Genomic DNA, 24,664 nt, shown 5'->3' with positions numbered 1-24,664 from the left:
TACTAAGACCTATACCAATGCCTTGCCCACTACTAAGATAGGTTTATGGGTTTCCGTGCTAAATTGTGGCCTCACATTGAAAAACGATCGATGAATGTCATACTCCATTTACTTCCTCCGTTTGGGCATCAATGTCGTAAATGCAATCCACTCTGTAAACAACTGTTAACAGTGTTGATACCGGGCAATGCAGCTGCGGATGACGCTGTGAAACTAAGCTAAGGACGACAATGCATTGCTCGGCTTAGGAATTAAAATTTTGCTTTCAAAACAGAAAACTCAATTCAAATCAGATACGATACCAGCATGACCTCTTTGCAGCTTTCAGTCTCAAAGAGATAAAAGAGATTGGATCGCCCCGGAGTTTCAGAAGGTCTGATCCGAATGCAACCCAATATCCATTTCTAACTGAAAAGCAAGTTGGCAGAATCGAGCACCAATATACTGAAACAGTTTCTAAAAAAACAAAAATACAAAGTCCCTAACAAATTGCATAATTCCCTGTTAACCAAATCACTTGCAGAATAAAGCCGTAACAATGACAGATGCGACGGATGCAAAAGCAGGTCCAAACTCTGGTTCGGACTCTGCAGGGACTGATCCAAGGCAAAGCTAATATACGTTCGAAAGAGGTACCATCTCAGAACAGGACTTGATGCCATCAGTTGCAAAGCTTCTATTACTTCAATAACAGCCACCTAATTCTCAGCATTCTTTTTTTTCAATGATCCACTTAGAGCAACCTTGATTTTCGCCCATTCCTTCAACGAAGAAGCAGTCCTCATAAATGAGCAAGTTTCACCTATCTCAATATTTGCCGCAGATGCTTGCTTTGGTGTTATATCACAAATTTTCCCCACATCTGGATCATAAGCACCATCGTTGTCTACTATAGTATCTTCTAGACTACCTAGTAAAACACTGTCTTCTCTTCCAATTCCTAAACAAGACCTGCCCTTGTCATTATCTTGTTTTACCATCTCCATAAGCTTGCCGTCAGTGGAGCTCACAGGATCAGCACCTTTGGGGTTTGGAAGGACCTGCTGTTCAGAAGAGATACCTGGCACAATTTGTTTTATGCTAAATGAAGTGTCAGTATTATCATTAACTAACTGTGTCCATGAGGATTGCTGGCACCATGAAGAACCTCTACCAGACAACTTGTTTGAAACTACAACTGACTTGGTAGGTTGAGGTTCCACCAGTTCCATATCACTGGGCTGGTCTTCCAAGTTTTCATTGCTTTCTGGATCCTGGCTTTCACTATCAGAAAGGGGCACTTCTGGACTACCAGATTTTGGTTCAACCGGGTCAGTGGAAGAAGCACGTCTACCTGAAAACTCATTTGAAATTCCAATTGACTTGGTAAGTTGAGGTTCCACCAGTTCCATATCACCGGGCAGGTCTTCCGAGTTTCCATTGCTTTCCAAATCCTGGTTTTCACTATCCAAAAGGGGCACTTCTAAACTAACAGATTTTGGTTCAACTTGGTCAGTGGAAGAAGCACCTCTACCCAACAACTTATTTGAAACTACAACTGACTTGGTAGGTTCCACCAGTTCCATCTCACTGGGCTGGTCTTCCGAGTTTCCATTGCTTTCCAAATCCTGGTTTTCACTATCAGAAAGGGACACTTCTGAACTACCAGATTTTGTTTCAACTTGGTCAGCAGAAGGAGCAATGCCGGTCAGTACATGTGAAACGCTGAATGAACTGCTTCCCCTATGACCAACAAGTTGTCTCCACGAAGACTTCTGAGACCAAGAAACCTGTTGCCGACCTAATTCTGGTTGATCTGGTTGTGCTCCAAAGAATTTTCCTGAAACTTTTGACTGGGTTGGCAAATTCTTCTTGCTGCCAGAAAGAGCTGCCTCCAATTCCTTTTGATGGTTGTAATCACTAGGAAGGGATTTCCTCTTTTTCTTAGGAGGTTCATTAATATTTATCTGCGCTTCACTTGGTGATGATCTTTTTCCTTTCAGAGCTTGTGTTTCAGTGGATTTAAATTCCTAGTTACCAGATATAGAAAAAAGAGAGATCTGATGATGCTAGAAAGCTGTAGACATTGTGCGCATGAGCACAGAAGCAAACTTGAGTCTCAGAGAAAATTCAAGATTAAGGAATATACCTGAAACTCTGATAGTTTTTCCATTTTTTCCTGGTTGCTGGAGACAACGTTGATGATAAGGTTGTCTTCGTCAGGGGGAGTAGTAGCAGCAAGATGCAGTTGATGGGGTTGTTGATGAGTACCATCATGATCGACATTTGTTTCATTTTGAGTTTGGAATAGCCTGTCCATGACCTTAGTCATTATATTAAGCTCTTGCTCATCGATCCCATTATCACATAATAAATTGTCGGATTGAGTTTGACTAGGTTTAGTAGTTGTAGGTTGAGAAGGGACGGGGACATAATGCTCTTCACAGTCGCAGAAATGGACAGGGAGAGAAGGAGTTTGAAGACGCTGGAAGCTGTATTTGTGTTTGCCAGTTCCAGTAAAGGGCAAAGCTTTCACCTATATTTATGCAAAAACACAAGTACGCAGTAGGACAAGAACACAAATTAATGAATAGACGAAGGAACGAATGAGATGATGTTGTTGGTTTAAAATAGACAAATAAATACAAAGGAAGGAAGGAAGGAAGGAAGGAAGGTGTGTGGTGCTTCTTCACTTACGGTTCTTAGTGCAGGGAAGAAAATCCGAAGTTGCTTCGTGTTGTTGCTGCTGGTTTTGGTTGAGTGTGATAGTGAATGTTTAATATCATGTGCATCATCTGGAGGAGGAGGAGCAGCAGCTAGTCGAGCAGCATCTTCATCCCATTCGCGTTGCAAGCGAACAAGATAATCTTCTTTAGCCTTTTGGAGCCTCAGCTTCCCTCCCTTCCACGCGCACCCATTGTACTGTAATTTTGTATTGTAATTTACACAATAATTATTACTACAATACAATTTTCATGATAATTTATTGGAATTTACCCAATAAAAAAAAAGAATTACGAGAAATTTGACCAAAAAAATAAGAGAAAGAGAGCAACCGTGGTGAAGAGCTTGGAGAGGGACTTGTCGTCGGAAGGGAGGAAGTCGACGTACGCAAAGATGCGACCTTTGGTTCTGACGATGTCCACTCCCTCCACAGTTCCTCCGCCGGAGAACATCCGACGCAGGTCCACCTCCGTCACAGTACCTCCCAATCCCCCAACATGTATCCGAATCCACATCTTTCCTACTCCATCTCCATCTGTTTCTGTTTCTTCTTCCTTGTTGTTTTGCAAACTATTGGGTTCAGATTCACTTCTTCTTCTTCTATACATGAATTTTGTTTTGTATATCAATTAACTACTCAGTCTACTTACAACGTCTCTCCTTCCTCTCCGTAGTTCTCCCTTCTATCTGCCAGCGCCAGTTCCAGTAGTAATACGATACAAATCGAAGGGAACCCTAGCTGTTTCCTTTTGCTCTGTTTCGGCCCACAAGTCAAAGGCCCAACATTTTTTTTTCAATAAAAGGCCCAACATTGAGTTGGCCCCAATTTCTCTCTCTTTTCTCTGTCAATTTAGTTTAATTTGCGCAGGAGGCAGGAAGGAACCCAAAATTAACCAAAGAAAGAAAAAAAGGGTAAAGGTTGCTTCTGCTGTTTGGTTGGTTCATCGACGTTGGACAACCTTTTGGAAATTGTCATTGGGCAGTGCAGGGAGAGGGAGGGATGCCTGTAAAGAGAGAACCCTGCAAATTTTTTCAGCGCGGCAAGTAAGTCGGTTGCTCATCTCTTATGTTGAATTTTTTTTGTTGATTGCTGCAAATATCAACTTAATTTTATTTTCTAGTAGAAAAGAAATCAGAAATCATTCTTGAACCTGCCTGATCCCTAGGCAGGCGAGCAGCTCAAAAAATAATTATGACTAGCTAATTGGTGATTCTTTCGTTCATTCATTCATTCATGCTTCGCCTTGCCTATTGCTTGCTTCTTGAGCGTATGCACTGCAGCACTGGTTAGGTTATGTTAGTTTTCCTCTATTAATTTATTAGGATATGATGATTTTTTTTTCACTTACAATGCTTACGAGAAAAGGAAAGAAAATGTGAACACTCTCCCTTAGCATCAGCACCAGGATCGAGTGGAGACACTCGGCTCTCCCCGTCCACGCCGGGCAACCCAACCCAATTGGTTATACCATATCTTATCCATTGACACAAGTACAACTTTATCCATGAAAACTGCCTTCAAGGAAATGGTTTCCAATCTGTTTACATACTGCACTTTCCAAACAATGTGTGAATCGTCTAATAGATGCCACTTGCTCTTCTGATGCTCTTCTCATCTTTTCAAACTTCTCTTTTGCACATGCTTTTGTGCATATTTTATATTTTCCCTTTAGTTTTGCTTCCCTTTCATTGCAGAGTTGTTCACTCAAGCACTAGCTCTGTATTTGACCACCAAAGTGTAAGATGCGTTTGTTTTTCCGTTCAGCTGTCAGTATGGAGATAGGTGCAAATATCTTCATGTGGTTCAGCAACAGCACAAGTCCAATCCCTTTGGATTTGCCTCCGACCAACAGCACAAGTCCAATCTCTTTGGATTTGGCTCCGACCAACAGGGAAAGTCCAACCCTTATGGTTTTGGGGTTCAAAACAATTCTCAGACAAAAGGGGCTGCTGATTTTGGTCCCAAACAGAGCCAGAATAAGGTTTTTTCCCTTCTTACATCTTTAGTCTTTTCTTATTTAAGTTGTAACTGTCCCTACTCCTTATTGAGAATGAGAATGACAAGTGACAAGATTTCTTTCAAATTTTCTGAAGGCTAACAAGTTAATTGTACTAAAGAATTTACTATTCTTGTGGTTACTGCTGATGTTGGCTTTCAAATTTTCTTTGTTTAACATCCTAGCTATCCACACATTGCTTAATGCTATTAAAGATTTGTCATAGAATTATGCTTATTGCTATGGTTAATCGATCTGCCTTTGACCAGCCTTTTGAAAACAAGTGGTCTCGTTTCTCCTCTGCAACTGCAGCTGCTGCCCCATCATCACAGAAATCTGATAAGCAGGCCCAGACAACAAATCATACGTAAGTTACTGATTGACGATTTACATGCATGTCTGTTTGTAGTGCTACTACCTTTGTGCTGCCACTTTTATCTTCTCAGTTACACTTAAATAACATATCTGACCACATATGAATCCTTGTATCTGAAGGTGCACAGATCCCGAGTCATGCAGAAGTATAATTGTTGGCGATTTTAAGCATGAGAGACCACTTTGGAAGCTTACATGCTATGGTCACTGGAAAAAGTATGTTTTGAGTAACCACTGATATAAAAAACTTCCAACATGTGTATAAAATCCTCCGCTTTTACAGTAAATGAAATCATTTCCACGGCTGTACATATATTATTTATTTTGTACTATTTGAACATGTCTGATTTACTAAACAAGTCTTATCCACAGTTACTCAAACTTGAATTCTGGGTTTGTCATGATGAGAAAATCGATAAAAGAAAAAGAAAGAGTCATATTTTCTCTATGTTTTATTTTCAGTGGATAGTTTCTTATATGTAAGAATTTACTAGGCATAAATTATATTTATCTGTTTGAACTTACTCTTCAGTCTACCACCAGATCTCTGCAGTAGAACTTTTAGTCATTTTTCGTGAAATGATTAAGATTAATTGGCCGATCCAACTGTCCACAAAGTATAATCCAATTGTTTGCAGTTCTCCTTGTGACATTGCTGGTGATATTAGTTATGAAGAATTGAGGGCAGCAGCATACGATGATGCCAACCGCGGGTTGAATTTGCAGTCAATAGTAAGATAGTCTGACATATCACATTTAGATCTATTTCTGTATTATATCAAAGATATAAGACAATTAGTTCTGTAATACCATGATCATATATTTTCTATGGTTATGTTTGTGTGTCAATGAATGTTGCCTGATGCTTGCCTCCCACAAGTTGGAAGGAATAGCTCAATTTTGTAACTTAATAAATATTTAAAGGTATGCTTCAGACTGCATTTAAGGAAAGAGATACCAAGGAAATAATCAAAAAGTTAAGGGCTAGTGTAATAAAAGGCGAAGTGTCTTATACAGTTGTACCTCTAGCCTCTTTAATAATAAGATAAATGTAAACGATATGCTTAGACCTACAGTGAATTGGCTTCCTTTTTTTCATTTCTCTCTCATTTGCATACAATATTGACTCCTTGTAGGGAGTATGATCCAACTCTTTTGCTTTCTGTTTCCAGGACAGACAAAGGGAGAACATAATTTTATCTATTTATTCTTTTTGTTTTTTGGCTTTTCTGGTTTCGTTTCCAAACTGCAATCACAAATTGGTTATCCCTTAACTTTTGGCTCAAGAATGAAAGCCTAGTAAAAGGACCGAGAATGAAAGCCTAGTGAAACATTTGTGATTAAAAGTAAATATGTATTGAGACATGGTTACTGCTGCTCCTTTATGGTGGTTATTTATTCTTGCAATTAGTTTAGAGAAAATAGAATTTTAAGTTTAGTCTTGTAATTTAATAGCAGGTGAAGGATCATTTTCATGAAAAACAATACTTGATGGGACTTAGTTTTCAAATTTTAGTAGGATTATCTTTTTGTGCTGAAATAGAAGCTAAGTCCTGACTTCTGCGCTGCTGCTCAATGTGAAAATTGTTCTAATGATGCTGTTCAAAGTAATTAGGAATTCTTCTCAAAAAAAAGTAATTAGGAATAGGAAACAAATTCTAATTAACTACTCTCCTGTTCTTTTGATTGAACTAAAAATATAAAAATAAAAACCTTTTGCTTTCTTCTGTGGGCTGCTAATTAAATACATTCTGTACAGGTTGAAAGAGAGAGAAGTTTACTCAATACCAAGTTGCTTGAGTTTGAGAATCTTTGCAAGCCTCACACAGCTTTACCAAACTCTACCCTTGCCAGCCAAAACCCTTCGCCATCAGCTAGTCCAAATGGATTCTTGCAGACTGCTCAAAATAGTGTTGCTCCTTCAGTCTCAAGCTTTACCCAATTGGGCACATCCCTGAACACGGGTTTTGGACCAAGGCAAGTCTCACTTCACTAGTTAGTTGTTGTAATCCTTATTAATATATTGTAATCCTGCTCCCATGATTTCCGCTGGGCTTTGTAAATGTGTAGCGAAATTCTTTCTCAGGCCATCTGCACCATCAAATAATGGTTTTCAACAGCTGAATCCTTTTCCTAATTCTTCCCAGACTCCGAGTGGTGTGGGAACAAACAATTTTCCTTCTGGAAGTGTTGGTAAGAGTTTTTTTTCTTCAATTCAGTAATACCATTACATTTGCAGTTCCTTAACGTTTCTTCTAACTTTAAGACGGTGACTTCAGTTGGCAGCCAATTCCCTGCCTCTACACATGGAAATGGTTTTCCCTCAAATACGGGACTCATCAACACTGGCATCATAAGACCTCAAACCAACCCATTTGCTACTTTAGCAGTGTCACAAATTCCTAGTGCAACAACTGGCCAGTCACCCATTGTTGGACAATCAACAACAGAAGTTGAGTTCGTGTAAGTTATGTTAACAGAAGAAAAAAAGTTTGCTCTATCATGTGTCTTTTATAAAGGAGTCTTATTTGTTCGTGTATGTTATATCATTTCCCGCACTTAACCATCTCTTTCTTACTTGATTGCTGCTTGGACTTTTCATTTATCTTATCCTGCAATGTGGTGTGATAATCCAATGAGTGTTTGAGCGCTCAGAGTCCGCACTTGAGCCAGCCTGTATAAGTACTTTATTAGTCATTTCATTTATGTTTCTCTTTTATCAATATATCCTTAGACATATATGTTTCTCGTCTTTTAAATTCCACCATTCTGTGTTTTGGGTCTCTTGTATCGTCTGTTTCAATGATGTCTGCTTTTGGTTATATTCATATCCCGCTTTTTTGTCAATCTTACAGAACTAACATGCAAACGGAGAAGATTTCCGGGAATACAAGTATTTGGCTGAAAAAGATATGGAGTCCTGGAGAGGTATAAATAAGCTTATATTTTGTTTACTTTAGATACATGGACTTCAAAAGTAAAACGTTGAGACTTGACATTTAATATTAGAGTATCATCTGCACCGTGGTGCATTTAATATGCTTAATCTTGTTAATACCTATCTTCTTCGCCACCCTTTCTCTTTTTTATCCTCTTATCATGCTGCGACATTTGTTAATATATAATGTATTTCCAAGCAGAGCCTTATGATGATTGGATAGTAGTCTTAATTGTCCACGTTGAGAAATTATAATGAACGTTCTTTGATGCTTAAGCTAAAAAAATAAAAAGATGGTGAAGTTAAAAGGATAGTCTCCTCCTATTAGAAGGCCTCCATTTGTTTGTTTTGGGATGCTGGCCTCCACTTTTAACCAGAAAATCGAATTACGAGTAGCACCATTAGAGTAAAGAGCTTTGCTTTCCTAAGCATCAAATGACCCGTTTAATCTCAACCCCTCACTCATGAAAAATGATGTGAGGGGGACAATCATGCTTCAAGTAAATACCCGTTAACATAGTAGAAGCTTGAGTTTGTGATATAGCTACACCTAATTCTGGACCGGTTAATGCAACAAGTATACATGGCTGTTACTGCTGATTATTTCAAAGCATGATATATGGTGTAATTTGTTCTTTCTCCCCAGATTCCCGAAGAAGATCCACCAGAGGCACTGGTTGAGTTGTAAGTTGTGGCTAGGAGCAGTACAAGCATAGCGGCTACTCATGTCACTTGCTAGTGAAGAAAACTAAACTGTGCATCTGTTTTGATGCTGAGAAAATGTAGAGAGACTGAAGATTTCAGTACATTGATTAAATGATAATTACAAGAAGCACAGCTTGTCACACTAACATAAGCAACTAATTGTATTAACAGAAGCTATCAACAAGTGAGGTTTGTCAACGAGTCTGTTTCTTGTATGGCTAAAGTTTTGCTGTGCTAAGGCTCATGATTTTCTTCTCTATGTTTGAAATTAGATTACAACATCGCTGTCATATACATATTCTTCAAAAGAGAGGTATTGGCCAATTTCCCACTGAACTTGTAAGGATTGGCCAATTTCCCCCCATAACTTTAATTTTGGCCAATTTCCCCTCTCAACTCTCATAATTAGTCAATTTACATCCTATTGTTAATTTTTTTTAATTTTCCATTTATTCTTCCGTTAAGTAGGTATCCGCATGACTGCCTTTAGAGGGCAAAAAAGTCATTTTCCCTATACCTTCTATCTTCTTTCTTTTCTTCGAACTTTCTCTTGTTCTTCCTTTTCTCCAAGCCTAGCCCGTGACTGACGCCAACGCCTCCCTCCTCCGTTGTTCGCAGCCCAGTCCATTTGATATGCTGCGTTTGCGATTTGCAGCTGCCCACACCCTGTCGCCTCCTCCCTCGGCCTCGTCTACCTCTGTTAAGGTGTAGGGAAACCTACTTAACGGAAAATGACAGTAGGGTGCAAATTAACTTTTTTTGCCTTTCAAAGGCAGTCATGCGGATACCTACTTAATAGAAGAATAGATGGAAAATAAAAAAAAATTAACAGTAGGGTGCAAATTGACCAATTATGAGAGTTGATGGAGGAAATTAGCCAAAATTAAAGTTAAAAGGGAAAAATTGACCAATGGTCACAAGTTCAGAGGGTAAATTGATGAACACCTCTTCTTCAAAAATAGTGCCTCCGTATGACTTGTTTTGTTCTTTTTGCCATGTCCGCATCCATGTGGTCTGCCAAAGCAGTGTTTTTTGCCCATACCTACATAAGCCAAAAAAGGATTGGGAAATTTAGTTAAAATCTTGTTTGTTCATGTAATTGCATTGGCTAGAAAATGCATCAATCCCATGAAGAGCGGAGGCTTAGCCATTTGGTTTTCAGTTTTTTATTTTTACATTTTGTTATTGTACTCACTACCTTTATGTTTCTTAAGAGCAGCTCCAGCCATGGGAGTTGCCCGGGGGACAGGGGAGAGGAAAGGGCCCGAGGCCCTGTGAATCAACTCTAGCCTTGAAGAGCCCGAGCTGGTGAGAAGGCCCGAGCAAAAGGCCTGTCAACTTTTGACAGCCCGTGAGCCGGAGCTCCAAACCCTTTTTTTATTTTTTTCTGTCAGGCGCGTGCACCCCACTCGCGCTTGAGGGCGCGTCGCCCGACAACTTTTCAGAAAAGCAGTCCACTTTTGTAGTGGTCTCAGTTACCGTTAGGAAGCCACGTGGCTTCTCACGGTCTGTTTGATCTCAACGGCTTCTTAATTTGGACCGTTGGATCTCAACGGTAAAAAAAAAAAATCTTATTTAATATCAATCGTTCGATCTGAGATCAACAGTCGATATTAATATGCTTTATAAATAAAGAAAAAATAGTTTTAAAATTAAGAAAAGTTATCGTTGTGACACGTGACACAATCTGGAGTGTTGGAATTCAAATTTTTTAAAATCCAACGGCAGAGATTAATTATTTGAATAAAATAAAAAAAAATGGAAAAAATCTGAAAAAATTGTAAAAAATCTGAAAATTTTTTTGTAAAAAATTGTTTTTACTTTTCTATAAATACCACTTCTTCTCCATTTACCTTACACCACAATTTCATATTTTCTCAACTACTTTCAATCAAATTCCTATCTTTCTCTCAAAGTTTCAATCCAATTTTTTTCCACAAAATTACTACTGATGTAGGTACGAATTGGTTGCTGCTTGAAGATGTTGCGTTGTGCACTACCCAGGAAAACCTCGCATCTCGCCCTTCTTCAGAAGCCTTTGCAAGTCCATGTGAGTAGATTTTCGGAGGTACTTAGCGGTGTACAAAGATTCGACTGCTCCGCAAAACCTCATCAAGGCCTCAAGAATGGTTGATTTCCCCATCCTCGTTATCTCATCCACTTGGTTTGCATATGCTCCATACGCAAGCATCCGCAACGCAGCAGTGATTTTTTGCTTAGGCAGGAGACCCATAACACCACAAACATCCTTCTTTTGCACAAAGTAAGAATCATGGTTGCAAACATCAGTCATGATTCTGTTGAACAAATGTTGTTCCATTCTAAAACGGCGTCTGAAGTACGTATCAGAAAATGCACTATTATGGACAAAATAATCGTCCAACAGCTCTTCACCCTGTCGTTGCCTGCTTCTATCAAGGTTTCTTGAATGGCTGGGCATATCTGAGCAATAGTCTGGATGACTCGACGGGAATGTGAGGCTCTGGACATTCTTGTTTCGTCATCTCTCCTTCTACGCTCATCATCCTCTTCCATCTCATTTTCAACTATTTGAAGGTAGAACATTCCTTCAGATTGGTTAAACAATTCTTCTTCTTGCTGATCGATTTCCCACATCATCCTTGATGAAGAAGAAGACATTGTAAGGATGGATGGTGAAGAAGAAGCAGAAACTATGAATAATGAGATAGAGATGTTGAGAAAATTGGTGTGAGATTTGTGAGGATGGATGGTGGATTATATGGACGATTCAGAAATGATCGGATTGTAGACGAGACCACTTGGCATGCCGTCATTCGTTAAAAATCTGATCGAAATCTATCCTCAAAGATTCTGAAAAGATAATGACACGTGGCACGATCGTATTGGATAAAAATCTTATCGAAATCGATCTCCAATAATTATCTTTTCGGATAATGACACGTGGCGCAATTTTGAACGAGTTAAAATCTGATCGAAATCTATCGTCAAAGATTCTCAAAAGATAACGACACGTGGCACGATGACATTGGATAAAAATCTTATCGAACTCCATCGCGAAATAATTGTTTTTTTTTATAAAATGACACGTGGAGCAACAAAAACGATTTAAAAAATCTTATCCGAAATTACAAATAATTTTATTTTGTATTATTTAAACTATTGATGCACAAAACCGGGACGGTCTTGGAACAACGTAAATTCGACCGTGAATCTGCACAAACGCTCAAGAACACGAAGAACACAAAGAACACAAGGATTTTATCGTGGTTCACCCCAATGTTTGGGCTACGTCCACACTGTAGTTGATTCTGTTTCTCTGTAAGTGTATGGATACCAGTGTTTGGGGGAAGTCCCTAGAGAAAGAAGAGAAGGGAGAGGAGAGCCTCGGTGGTGTGAGGTCTCTCCTGAATGTAATGAGAGCTTCTCTTAGCCTTCTTAAGCTGGCTCTTTTCCTTCCTTAGAATGAGGGGAGGAGTCCCCTTTTATAGAATAAGGGGCTCTTCCTCTTTTACAAAGTATGGGCTTTAGTGTGAGGCCCAAATACAAGGCCCAAGGCCCAAATATACGAGGCCCAATATATGGTACCAACAGGAGTCCCCCAAGTCTTCAGTCAAGAGCGTCTTTTGGCTGGAGACTTCAAATTCAGTCCATGTGTGGGCCGAAGTGACTGGATGCTGTCTTGAAACAATACTCAACATGAGTCAACGCTTAACATAAAGTAATACTCAGCTAGAGGTAGCACACGTTACGAGGTTGCCCGGCCGGAGGCGATGCCCGTTGCGAGGCTGCTTGGTTAGAGGCTTACGCTCGCGGTGAGAGCTTGCTTGGTTAGAGGCTTATGCTCGCAGCGAGAGGTTGCTCGGCTGGAGTCGATGCTCATTGCAAGGCTACTCGGTAAGAGGCTATGCTCGCAGCGAGGTGGCTCGGCTCGTGGCATTCCTGGTTGCAAGTACGTACTTTATGTTAATGTGTACTCAGTATGAGTTGATTTTCGACATGACTAGGGTCTGTAAGTTGGGTCTGATTTCGTAAGTGCCCAAAATGAATGGTGTATGAGCCCGTGGGTGTCCAAGCAAGTGGATGTCTGGTCAGGCAAGATATCAATGTTGATCAGTAGAGCTGGTTGCTCGATAATTCCTGACAATAAATGACAGCATAAGTATGACTGTATAATGAATAAATCACATTTGTCATAGTTTGTCAAGGCAAAATATTGTATGATGTGCCTACTACAAATAAATGATTTATTTAGTTGTGTGGTAAATCACACGTTGCATAAGTGAAATAATTAGCTGAAACACTGGGCAATGAATAAATATTTGCACAAATAAATGCTTATATAAATATGCGCGATCCGACTAGGATTAGTGATATATATATATATATATATATATATATATATATATATATATATATACACTTGTGAAAGGTTGTGTGCCCATAACTCTGCCACGTGACTAGCCATTGTCTCAAGGTAATAGCCTTTGATGCAATAGTATATAATATATTGATCAGTTCGGTGCATATGTTTAGCACATGTAATAGATGGAGTTATGATCATTTACAATGACTAAGTACTGACTTTCTGTCAGCACAGTACATTGAATATGGTGTTACATGGCATATAAGTGATGCATTTGTATTGCACTACGCATACTGATATTGGTATGTGCATAGCAGACTTAAGTTTACAACAGCATTATTTAATAAAAGCACAAGCACGCGGCATATGCGGTTGCATTCTAGCAACAAGTATATATATATATATACTGTTGTGATGCCAACTATCATTATATATATTAATTATGCTTTTGTGAGTGCCGATTATAATGAAACACTATTGATAAAGAAAGAAGATGCCTTATCTTTATCCCGACATTGGCGGTCGACAGGAAAAAGTGGATGGAGACCTAACGTTTTTTGTTGTTGTCCAAGCCCTTTTGATGATGATTATCATCCATTGGAATATCCTGCTGTAACAAACTCAATTGGAGTGGAGCAAAGTGGCGGGGGTTTGGGGATTGGTCGTGCTGCTGTTGTTGCTGAGTCATTTGCCTGTTGATGATGCAATTCCTGAAAGGCTCCTATAAGCAAGACTAACTAACACAGTAGAACCCTCAGGCCTATGCGACTGCCAAGAAGCTCTCAAGGTCTCATAAACTGAAAAACTGATAGCTATACTAGGCCCAACACCCAAGAGGGTTGCTCCGAGTCCTTTATAGTTCGCAGTGTGTGCCAAATTCCTTTGTAGTACATCACATTTGTCTGAGTTGCAAGGCGTGTCCTTACAAGATCCAAAGGATATGTGATTGATGTCGCTATTATTGCTGTTGGTGTTGTTCTTTTTATTTGTGTCTTGCTTTTTGCTCAGTCAGCGACATGGGCTTGGAGGACCCCAACTCAAGGTTTGGGTGGAAACCCTGCTTGTATTTCGCCAGAAGCCACTGCAAGAACGGAGCCAGCTGCAGATTTTTGCACGACGGCAGGCTTGGAGATGCCGTTGACGGCTGTGGACAGGTGGTTGTTGGGTCGCCGAGCAAGCTCAAGATGATGGGCCATGAAAAACTCTTTAGATCTAAAATCGTTCAGCAGCAGAGACTTGCTACTGCTTCTCAGCTCATGGCGGCGTCAGCCAACTCCTTCCCGTACTCCTCCAAGTGCATGAACTTCCTTCTCCAACAGCAACATCTAGGTTGTGTAGATTCACGGTGGATCTTGTGGTGAGGTCTCACGGTGGTGAGATGAAAAAATGAAAAAGAACCGATATAGCTTTTTGCGTCGATTCCCACAGACGGCGCCAAATGTTGATGCACAAAACCGGGACGGTCTTGGAACAACGTAAATCCGACCGTGAATCTGCACAAACGCTCAAGAACACGAAGAACACAAAGAACACAAGGATTTTATCGTGGTTCACCCCAATGTTTGGGCTACGTCCACACTGTAGTTGATTCTGTTTCTCTGTAAGTGTATGGATACCAGTGTTTGGGGGAAGTCCCTAGAGAAAGAAGAGAAGGGAGAGGAGAGCCTCGGTGGTGTGAGGTCTCTCCTGAATGTAATGAGAGCTTCTCTTAGCCTTCTTAAGCTGACTCTTTTCCTTCCTTAGAATGAGGGGAGGAGTCCCCTTTTATAGAATAAGGGGCTCCTCCTCTTTTACAAAGTATGGGCTTTAGTGTGAGGCCCAAATACAAGGCCCAAGGCCCAAATATACGAGGCCCAATATATGGTACCAACATAAACAAAACAAAAAAAACTAATATTTTATTGCCTATTGCCAAGGGGGACGGCTCCAAGGGTGGAGATGCAAATGGCAATTACTGTTCATTAATGGCAGTTACTATTCATTAAAGGCAGTTACTGTTCAATATGGTGGATTCAATAGTGGATTGTCAGGGGGGTGAGCTCCATGGGTGGAGTTGCTCTAAAAGAAGACAAAAGCCACTTAAATTTGCCACTGGTGCTATATGCTTGCGTGGCATCCCCAAGTTGTAGCACGTGGGTACTGAGTAAACCTAAAGAAAATGCTTATAAATGAGACTTAATTGCGATAGAAAATTGTAACAATGATTCTTTAACTTTAGTTTAATGGGGCAACAAAAACGATTTAAAAAATCTTATCCGAAATTACAAATAATTTTATTTTGTATTATTTAAACAAAACAAAAAAAACTAATATTTTATTGCCTATTGCCAAGGGGGACGGCTCCAAGGGTGGAGATGCAAATGGCAATTACTGTTCATTAATGGCAATTACTATTCATTAAAGGCAGTTACTGTTCAATATGGTGGATTCAATAGTGGATTGTCAGGGGGGTGAGCTCCATGGGTGGAGTTGCTCTAAAAGAAGACAAAAGCCACTTAAATTTCCCACTGGTGCTATATGCTTGCGTGGCATCCCCAAGTTGTAGCACGTGGGTACTGAGTAAACCTAAAGAAAATGCTTATAAATGAGACTTAATTGCGATAGAAAATTGTAACAATGATTCTTTAACTTTAGTTTAATGGGAATAATGGTCATTTAACTAAAATTTATAAAGATTGATCCCTTATCTCATCAAAACATGCATATTTGGTCTTTTTCGTCAAGTCAGTCAAAAATCCGTCAGAATGAATCATGTTGGAAGGACCATTGTTACAATTGGGTTAAAGTTGCAAGATCATTGCTCCAATTTAGTTAAAGTTGAGGGACCATTTTTCTAATTGGGTTAAAATTAAGGGACCATTACTATAATTTTTCTCATTTCGTTTTCCATATTTGCCTCTTGATTTAGCCACCCTCTTGATTCAACCACACGTGTGTGGCACATGAATCATTTTGACGGAAGTTCTAACGGAGTTTACGAAAATGACCATAGCTGCACATTTTGAAGAGTTAAGAGACCAATGGTCATGAATTTTTAATTGAAGGACCATTACTCAAATTATGTTAAAGTTTAAGGATCCTTACTACAATTTTCTCTTATTGCGATGATATCTCAGTTCAATCATTGCAACCGTAAATATATATTTTTTTCATAAATTTTTTATGGTGGTCATATTTGCGGGTTTCTTAGTCTCACCATTGAAGTTTTGTTTTTCCCATCCTTGCCATGAAAGAAACGAAATCTTGGCTCCCATATGGCAAATTTTACTTCAATTTTATAGGAGTACGACTACCAATCAAGGATTGGAACTCATGGCATCGAGAGATTTTCTCTTGAAGTAAGTAATGCATAGTGTCGGGGGTTTAATTTATCCATTGAATGCTTACGTAGTATCTTTCCGTTGCATCACTAGTGTACTTATTTTCATGTATTAGATGCTGAATGGTAAGTAAATATTGTCATTAGTTTCCGTTTCTTGAATTGAGCAGTTAAAGTAGCCATAGACAGCAAATAATTAATCGTTGAATTTGATATAAGACCATCTCCAACCCTTGGGCTAAAAGCCAAATTTTTTAGCCCGGAAAATTTAGCTTTTAGCCCAGAAACATCTTTTCTGCTCCAACCCTTCTACTCTAAAATTTTAGCCCGGAATTATTAAAGAATTGAATTAGCCTAAATTTTTTTCTTAAATCAATTTTAAAAAAAAAAATAAATATGTAGATTATTGTAAATTAATTTTATGAACATTTTAATCTAAAAAAATTTAAATTCCGATAAACATTTCGCATTTAGCCCGGGGGGAAAGCTGGGGGGTATTTGGCCCAGAAATAGCATTTGGCATTTAGCCTAAAATTTTAGCATGGGTTGGAGAGTGTTTGGGGGGGGGTAATTTGGCTTTTAGTCCAGGGTTGGAGATGGTCTAATGACCTCAATTGAAGATATACGAGAAAAACAAAATACTCATAAGTAATGAATAATTAATTGTCGAATTTGATATAATGACCTCAATTGAAGATATACGTGAAAAACAAAATACTCATAAGTAATGAATAATTAATCGTCGAATTTGATATAATGACCTCAATAAAAGATATGCATGAAAGACAAAATACTCATAAGTAATGAAAAAGTAAGATGAGGAATCATGTTTGCTGCCAGTTATCTTTTTTTATTGTTTTATTTATTTATTAAAAAAAAAAGAAAAACAAAAACAAAAACAAAGATGAGCCAAGAATGATGAATCATGGTAGTGGCATGTCCTTTACGCGTTTTGAAATGTAAGCTTTTTAGTTTGGGGAAAGATTCTTAATCGAACAGGTATTATAGATCGTGCAAACAGTGTTTCCAAGGGAAGGGGACCCACCCTTGTACCTTCACTCCTTCCTTTGCAACTAAACAAGTAAACAACTAAAAAGGGCAGGAAGAAATCCTCTCCGAGCGACTACATTAATATCGTATCATGCTCTATGCTATTATTATATAATATTAGGAAACGTTTGTTACACCGGACTATCTCGGACTTGACTAGCTTTAAGGATTAAGCTGGACTGCCTTAGAATAGACTAAGCTGGACTAACTTAGTGAAGCGTTTGATGCAGTGTCAGACTAAGAAGCATGATAATTAATAAATTCTAATATTATATTAATTTATCTATATCTCTGTTAATATTTTATTCTTAATTCTCTCATTTTTCCTTCTATTTTTCTGAAAACTCTTCCTCTTCTTCGAAACCCAATTCCATACTATGAGATCAAATCAAAACCAACTTCCTACAATTGCATATCATATCAAAACCAACTCCTTGCAATTACAGATCAAATCAAAATCAACTCCCAACAATTTTAAATTCCACAATTTGAGATTAAATCAAATCCAATTCCACAATTTGGTGTCTTAGGTTGTTTACCCCATCTTTATCGCCGATGATCCCAAGCTGCTGTCGTCCCAATCCAAGACCTTTGCCGTTTTCGTCGCCGTCGTGGGCGCCGGCGTTTTGGCCTCCAATATTCCTTCATCGCCGTTGTGTTCAGCAAACCTCAAATTTGCATGTTTGAATTGAATTTGGAGATTTGAGTACTGGGTAAATTTGAATATGTCAAGCTCTCTTTCTTTGTCTAATAGCGAGGGCCCAGGCGAGCTCAGAGGAATCGGACAACGGCGAGAGCGGGACCTTCCTCGGAGGTTTGCAGCACAAAAGGAGACGAAGCAAGGTCTTCGCAGAGGGAGGACACCAAGTGGCACAAATGAGACGAGTCTTAGCAGTCTTGTGGTTTTCCAGGGGAGGGGGGGGTTTTCGCTAAGACGACCTAGCGAGGGAGATAGTCCACACGAGTCCGGGCTAGTCTCATTTAAGTTAGTCCCCAAGCTTACCAAACATGGGACAATAATCCTAACCAGTCTAGTCCCACTTAAGAAGGTGAAACAAACGCCCCCTTATATTATATGGACCATTGAGGGAGGGAGGGAGGGAGGGAGGGAGGGAGGGAAAGAGAGAGTTTGGTGATGTCTCAGATTCGGACAAAAAATCATTTACATGCTAATCATTCTGAGTCCTGATTAGTGACTTATTACTTAGTTGCACAGTAAAGCACACTTGCTAATCATCAGGAAAGAAGAACCCAAAAAAAAAAAAATACCCTAAAATCTTTGTGTTTCCTTTTAGTTCAAAGAAACTGCTTAGGTTTCTACCAAAAAAAAAGAAAAGAAACTGCTTAGGTTTATAGGGGGTATATCATGAATCAGCATGACAAGAAAGGGAATTGAACTTGCGCCACTTTTACTATCACGTACATACATAATTAAAAAGAGAATACATGAGTTTCAACCTTTAAATTTTCAAATTAGTAATCCAATACAATACTCTCAATCTAAACAAGTAATGAAATCAAGTAGTTGATTTGATTTCCCTACTATACTGTCTTTATTCTTAAATTCTCCGGTTTCGGCTTCTGTTAAATAAACATGTTATAAGTTGGATCAATCTAATTAAGATATATTTCATGATTGAGTTCGGATACAACAGCAAAACCAACACTATCATTTTATTTTATATGCAGAGTAAAAAAAAAAAAAATTAACAAGAAGTTTGTCACAAAACTTTTTTTAATTTAAAATTGATGGAAGCTAATGTTTCACCATAAAATCAAATAACTGTATGAGTAGTAGCCAATTATTTATAAGCACATGTAATATTTCTTATTTTTCTGATATAAAATTTATACTTTCAACAAAAACCATTTTGAAGTGTGATTCCATTTTTTTTTATTGTCTTTACAATATAAAAATATCCTTAATAATAAGAAAAATTGTCAAAATGTTTTTGGATAATTTTTTTTGTTTTGTTTTGTAAGGGACTTTTCATTAGTCGTCCCTGAAAAAAGCCTATGGGGGGTGGGGTGGGGGTGGCTGGCACGTTGTGAGCAAGTCAAGCAAAAGCAGAACACATTGATTTTTTTTGGTTGGTAAACTGAGCAATAAAGCATGGATGCACATCCCATTTTACTTCTCATACACTCCTTGATAATTTCTATTCGTTGATCTTTTTTAATTCATCCGATCCGACGGCCGAAAATTAAGAATGTGTGTGGGAAGTAAAATAGGGTGTGAATATCACACCCCTAAGGCAGAACACATTGATTAGTGGTGATCTTCAACACTTCCACGTAAAGTAAGTAAATATGCTGCAACCACCATCAACACTGTTTTTAGCTGGACTCGCAAGTCACAACTTCTTCTACACTACACATTGCATTCCATGCTCCATGCAGGACAACAGGGTAGAAAGAAAGAAGCTCTCTCTCAAAAAGAAATCTATCTGCGAGACGTGCCAGCATGTCATGTTTCATAATTTCATATGCCCCTACATATCACATAAATTTCAAATCAAATGTTCAACTATCCCTGGCTGATAATCTTTTTTGTTTTTTTTAATTTATTCACACCCACCGTAAGTCTGTAACCAACCATTATTGCATATCTACTTACTGCCGTGCTCACCTCACTGTAGTCTGCATCTGCATAAAATGAACATGATAATGAATGACAATCCAAACCAAACCCTAGGGTAAGTTTGAAAACAAATAATAAAAATGTTCACCGAAAGAAATAATCTTTACTAATTAATGAAACTTTCTTTGTCAACCAACTATCATACAAAAAAAAAAAAAAAAAAGCAATAATGTAATTTCATAGGTTCAAATTTTACTATTTTTTATTGAAGTATCACCTAGAGGTAATACTAAAATACCTTCAATATTAAAAAAAAAAAAATCTCTCACTCCTTCCACGTCTTTTCTCTCCCTCTCTCATTCTCATTTTCTAAACAAATTTGTTCATAGACATAACATGTGTAGGCAAAATAATAACATGAAGGGAAGAAATTCATCTCAAATCAAATATAAAATCTCAATTGTAAGAGAGAGGCCAATAGAAAAAAAAAAGGAAATTTCTATAAACACAACCACAGAGCATGGGGAGATGAGAGACACATGTGACTGACTGTCTGCCTGCCATCTGCTCCTTCTCACTCACCAATGCCAATGTCTCCTCCTCCGTATTCTAGGAGGCACCTCTCCTCCTCCTCCTCCTCCTCCTCCTCCTTGCTGCTGTTTGTTTTGTTGGCCTGCACAGCCGCCATCACTAGTACTGCTGTTACTGATACTGATGAAGTTGTCAAAGCAGTAGATCCAAGCCTCCTCCAGTTTGAGAACCCAAGGCTTCGCCAAGCCTACATTGCCCTCCAAGCTTGGAAGTCCTCCATCTTCTCCGACCCTTTCAATTTCACCGCCACCTGGAATGGCTCCGACGTCTGCTCCTACATGGGCGTATACTGCGCTCCAGCTGCTCCTAATTCAATTGGAGGCCGCGGCGGACGCGTGGTGGCTGGCATCGACCTCAACCACGCTGACATTGCCGGCTACCTCCCTCCGGAGCTTGGCCTCCTCTCGGACCTTGCACTCTTCCACATCAACTCCAATCGCTTCTGTGGCGTTGTCCCAAGCACCCTGCGCCGCCTGAAGCTGCTCCATGAGCTCGACCTCAGCAACAACCGCTTTGTCGGAGATTTCCCCAAAGTAGTGCTGTCTCTGCCTTCCCTCAAGTACTTGGATCTCCGCTTCAACGAGTTCGAAGGCTCCGTCCCCTCCCAGCTTTTCGACAAGGATCTCGACGCTGTTTTCCTCAACGACAACAGGTTCCGATTCGGCATCCCCCACAATCTCGGCAACTCCCCGGTTTCTGTGCTGGTGTTGGCCAACAACAAACTCGGCGGTTGCATCCCCGCCAGCATTGGAAAGATGGCCAACACCCTCAACGAGATCATCCTCCTCAACGACAACCTCACCGGCTGCTTGCCGCCCCAGATCGGCCTCCTTACCAATCTCACCGTCTTGGACGTCAGCTTCAACCAGCTTCAGGGTCCTCTTCCCTCCACCGTTGGCAAAAACATGAAGAGCTTGGAGCAGCTCGACGTCGCCCACAACAGACTCACCGGCGTCATACTGGCGAGTGTTTGCCAGCTGCCTCAGCTGCAGAACTTTACCTATTCCTTCAACTATTTCAGCGGAGAGGCTCCTGCTTGTGCTGCCATCTCTAACAAAAATAATGTAATCCATGGTCGCAAGAACTGCATTCGTGGCAAGTCGGATCAGAGATCTGCAAGGGAATGTGCTTCCCCAGCTGCACGTCCCGTCGACTGCACCAAGCTCAAATGCAGCAGCAGCATTCCTGGAGGCGGCGGCGGCAATCCCGGTGGAGGCGGAGGCAGCAGTCCAGGAGGCCGCGACGGCTCTACTAAAAGGCCTCCACGGGTCTCAACACCGTCTCCGCCTGTTAGGAATAAGCCGCCTACTCAAAGAAGGCCTCGGGTTTCAACACCCCCACCCCCACCCCCACCCCCGACTTCAGAGTCATCGCCTTCGACTAGATCGCATCCTCCGCCACCACCATCACAGCCTTCTTCTTCTCCTTCTCCTCCCTCACCTGTAGCGCCTCATACGACACCTCCTCCTCCCTCCCATTCCCATTCCCATACAAAGCCCACTTACCATTCACCACCTCCGCCACCACCTAATCAAAGAGTATCACCCAGGACTCATCTTCCGCCCTCACCCCCTCCATCCAGTAGTCATGGTCATTGGACTCTGACGCCACCACCACCCCCACCACCACCCTCCCAAGAGGTGTCACCAAGTACCCATCTAAGATCACCTCCACCCCCACCACCTCACTCTAAACATGATATGGTGCCGCCGTCGCCTCCAGGCTATCATTACAATTATGCTTCGCCGCCACCACCACAGCACGCAGCAGCTCCCGATTATCAGCCCCACACGCCTCCCCCACCTCAACAGCACTCAACCAACGTCCCACCACCTCCAAGCTATCATAGTTACACAAGTCCACCGCCTCCACCTCCACCTTCACCACAATCTCCACCTTCATCACCGCATCCGCCACCTCCACTGCCATCACCATATGCATCTCCACCCCCACCAACACAGGAACATTATACTACAACACCACCTCCTTCACCCACTCACGAGCATTATTCATCGAAAACCCCACCACCACACACAAGCACAGGTATAAGTAGTCCACCCCCAAATCATCCATCTCCTCCTCCTCCTCCTCCACCAAGTGAGCCATCGCATCCAGTGGCTCCTCTGCCACCCACCGGTTGTGTGATTCCACCACCACCATCACCACCACCACCAAGCCAGCATACTGTGCCATCACCGGTATTAAACTTCGTACCGCCACCATCAAGCCATCACCACTTACCAATATCACCTCCGAAAGAACAACATTGGCATCCTCCACCACCACCAGCACATCAACAATTTCCTCCACCGACCCCGTTCGAAAACACGCCACTTCCACCAGTTATAGGAGTGTCATATGCATCTCCTCCTCCCCCAGCAATACCCTACTACTAATCCAATGATTAATTAATTTCCAGCTATTGGATAGAAAAGAATCACAATTCTTTGTTGCAGATCGACGTGTATGTTCTTTCTTTTTCTATAAGAAGCACTGTTTCTTCAAATTATAGCAATAATAGTTCCATTTCTGCTTCGTATCCATTTGTATCCTTAATTAATTTCTTGTCATACATACAGGCGAGGGGAGGAATTTTCCATTATAATTAAGAGAAATTCTACACTACTCCGTGAAGAGAAATTCTAAATTACTTTTAATCGTCAAGTTTATTCTCCAACGTTAAACAATAAAAAGTTTCTTCTCCAACGTTAAACAATAATGGTGAGGTTGTAAAAAGGTTTTGTTTATTACACTGGTAATGTTGATTGCTACACCATGAATGTCTTCTTAGTATAGATGTAATTAGAAAACTTGATTGCACTTTGTTGCAGGTTTTCAAACTATAATCTACAACAACCATGAATAATATCGACAGAAAAATTCACTCAAAAAGCAGCAGCAACACAATTGCATTCTCAAATGCAGCAATCTAGACAAAATAAGCAGTTCAGTTTGCATTTACATTCTATTAAGTTGACATCAAAAGCCAATATACAATCAAAATGGCGAATTCGAAAGTTTCTGTTAACAAAAGTTGCAATGACAAAATATAGTGTCTTTGCATCAGAAACAGAGGTAGCATGCAGTTCACATATATTTTGTTTGTCCATGCAACATGACAAATACATGTTTACAAGCTCTTTTGTCTTTCTGGCAATTGCAAAAAAAAAAAAAAAAAAAAAAAGACGGGTTCTTATTGTTTGTGCATTAGGTAACCTTAGAAGTGGGAAGCCCGAAAAGAATATATATATTCTTAATCTCTTGCATCAGTCCATCATGAAGTCTTCCATAGCTCATTTCTTTTGTGAATGAACATCTTCAACACTGAGAAGGAAACCAGAAACAAAAATTCCATGAAGTAATCTTATTATCACAACCAAATTGACACAAAACTTGTAACAGTCCTTTTGAAAGTGAAATTCAACATCATATACTCATTTAACACTCTATATTGAGAGTTTGAATAATTTTCCGAAAAACAACAAACCCGACAAAAATATATAAAAAAATAATAAAAGTAACCAAGTTCCCAGTAGTATAATCGATCAGAAAAATACAAACTCGCACATGTTTGGGTATAAGGACCTTGAGAAAGAAGCAGGGAAGGCAAAATTTTGAGAATTAATACTAAAAAGTTGAGCAGAAAAAAGACTGTAATGTCTCACCAGGTAATGGGAGTAGCAATTGTACAAAGTCCGAAACTGTGAAAGAACAAAACCCAAAATTATAATCAACCACTTATGCTACATACATTCTCCTTTCCGATTGTATACCAAAATATAGAGTCAATAATACATATAAAAGCAATAATATAACTACCAGGTAAAAAAATGTATCCACTAATACCTTGATTTTCAAAAAGAAGATTTAAGGTCTAACTCTGTTTCACATAGGAGAAAATCCAAAAATAAGGATGTCCCCTTGATTTTTTTTTTCCGTTCATTTCTCACAAAAACCAATCATAGTTTAAAATCCAAGCAATAGAGATAAATAAAAAAAATATATAAATAACTAATTAGGTTTTGAATAAAATTTGGGTGTATAATTTACCTCAATCTTC

General features: G+C 39.8%; 3 protein-coding genes across 3 annotated transcripts; 2 read left to right on the top strand and 1 right to left on the bottom strand.

The window, feature by feature from the left end:
* Nucleotides 1–257: 257 nt before the first annotated feature.
* Nucleotides 258–3,404, bottom strand: LOC126618463 (protein REPRESSOR OF SILENCING 3). The gene is made up of 4 exons (XM_050286540.1): nucleotides 3,036–3,404; nucleotides 2,677–2,901; nucleotides 2,129–2,515; nucleotides 258–2,009 (listed from the first exon to the last, which is right to left on the bottom strand). Exons 1-4 carry the CDS (start codon nucleotides 3,309–3,311, stop codon nucleotides 699–701), a joined length of 2,199 nt encoding a protein of 732 aa, XP_050142497.1. The 5' UTR covers nucleotides 3,312–3,404; the 3' UTR covers nucleotides 258–698.
* A 167-nt stretch (nucleotides 3,405–3,571) lies between these two features.
* Nucleotides 3,572–8,916, top strand: LOC126618464 (zinc finger CCCH domain-containing protein 16). The gene is made up of 10 exons (XM_050286541.1): nucleotides 3,572–3,747; nucleotides 4,469–4,685; nucleotides 4,970–5,067; nucleotides 5,196–5,291; nucleotides 5,714–5,807; nucleotides 6,835–7,052; nucleotides 7,162–7,268; nucleotides 7,355–7,538; nucleotides 7,931–8,003; nucleotides 8,660–8,916. The coding sequence occupies exons 1-10, from the start codon at nucleotides 3,704–3,706 to the stop codon at nucleotides 8,699–8,701; spliced, it is 1,173 nt and encodes a 390-aa protein (XP_050142498.1). The 5' UTR covers nucleotides 3,572–3,703; the 3' UTR covers nucleotides 8,702–8,916.
* Nucleotides 8,917–20,479: 11,563 nt separating this feature from the next.
* LOC126620075 (leucine-rich repeat extensin-like protein 4) lies at nucleotides 20,480–23,143 on the top strand. The gene has a single exon (XM_050288546.1). The coding sequence runs from the start codon at nucleotides 20,598–20,600 to the stop codon at nucleotides 22,998–23,000; it is 2,403 nt and encodes an 800-aa protein (XP_050144503.1). The 5' UTR covers nucleotides 20,480–20,597; the 3' UTR covers nucleotides 23,001–23,143.
* Nucleotides 23,144–24,664: the final 1,521 nt, after the last annotated feature.

This window comes from Malus sylvestris, chromosome 4 (genome assembly GCF_916048215.2).
Source record: "Malus sylvestris chromosome 4, drMalSylv7.2, whole genome shotgun sequence".
NCBI lineage: Eukaryota > Viridiplantae > Streptophyta > Magnoliopsida > Rosales > Rosaceae > Malus > Malus sylvestris.
The sequence above is the reverse complement of the archived record's forward strand: the minus strand, read 5'-3'. Positions and strand labels throughout refer to the sequence as shown.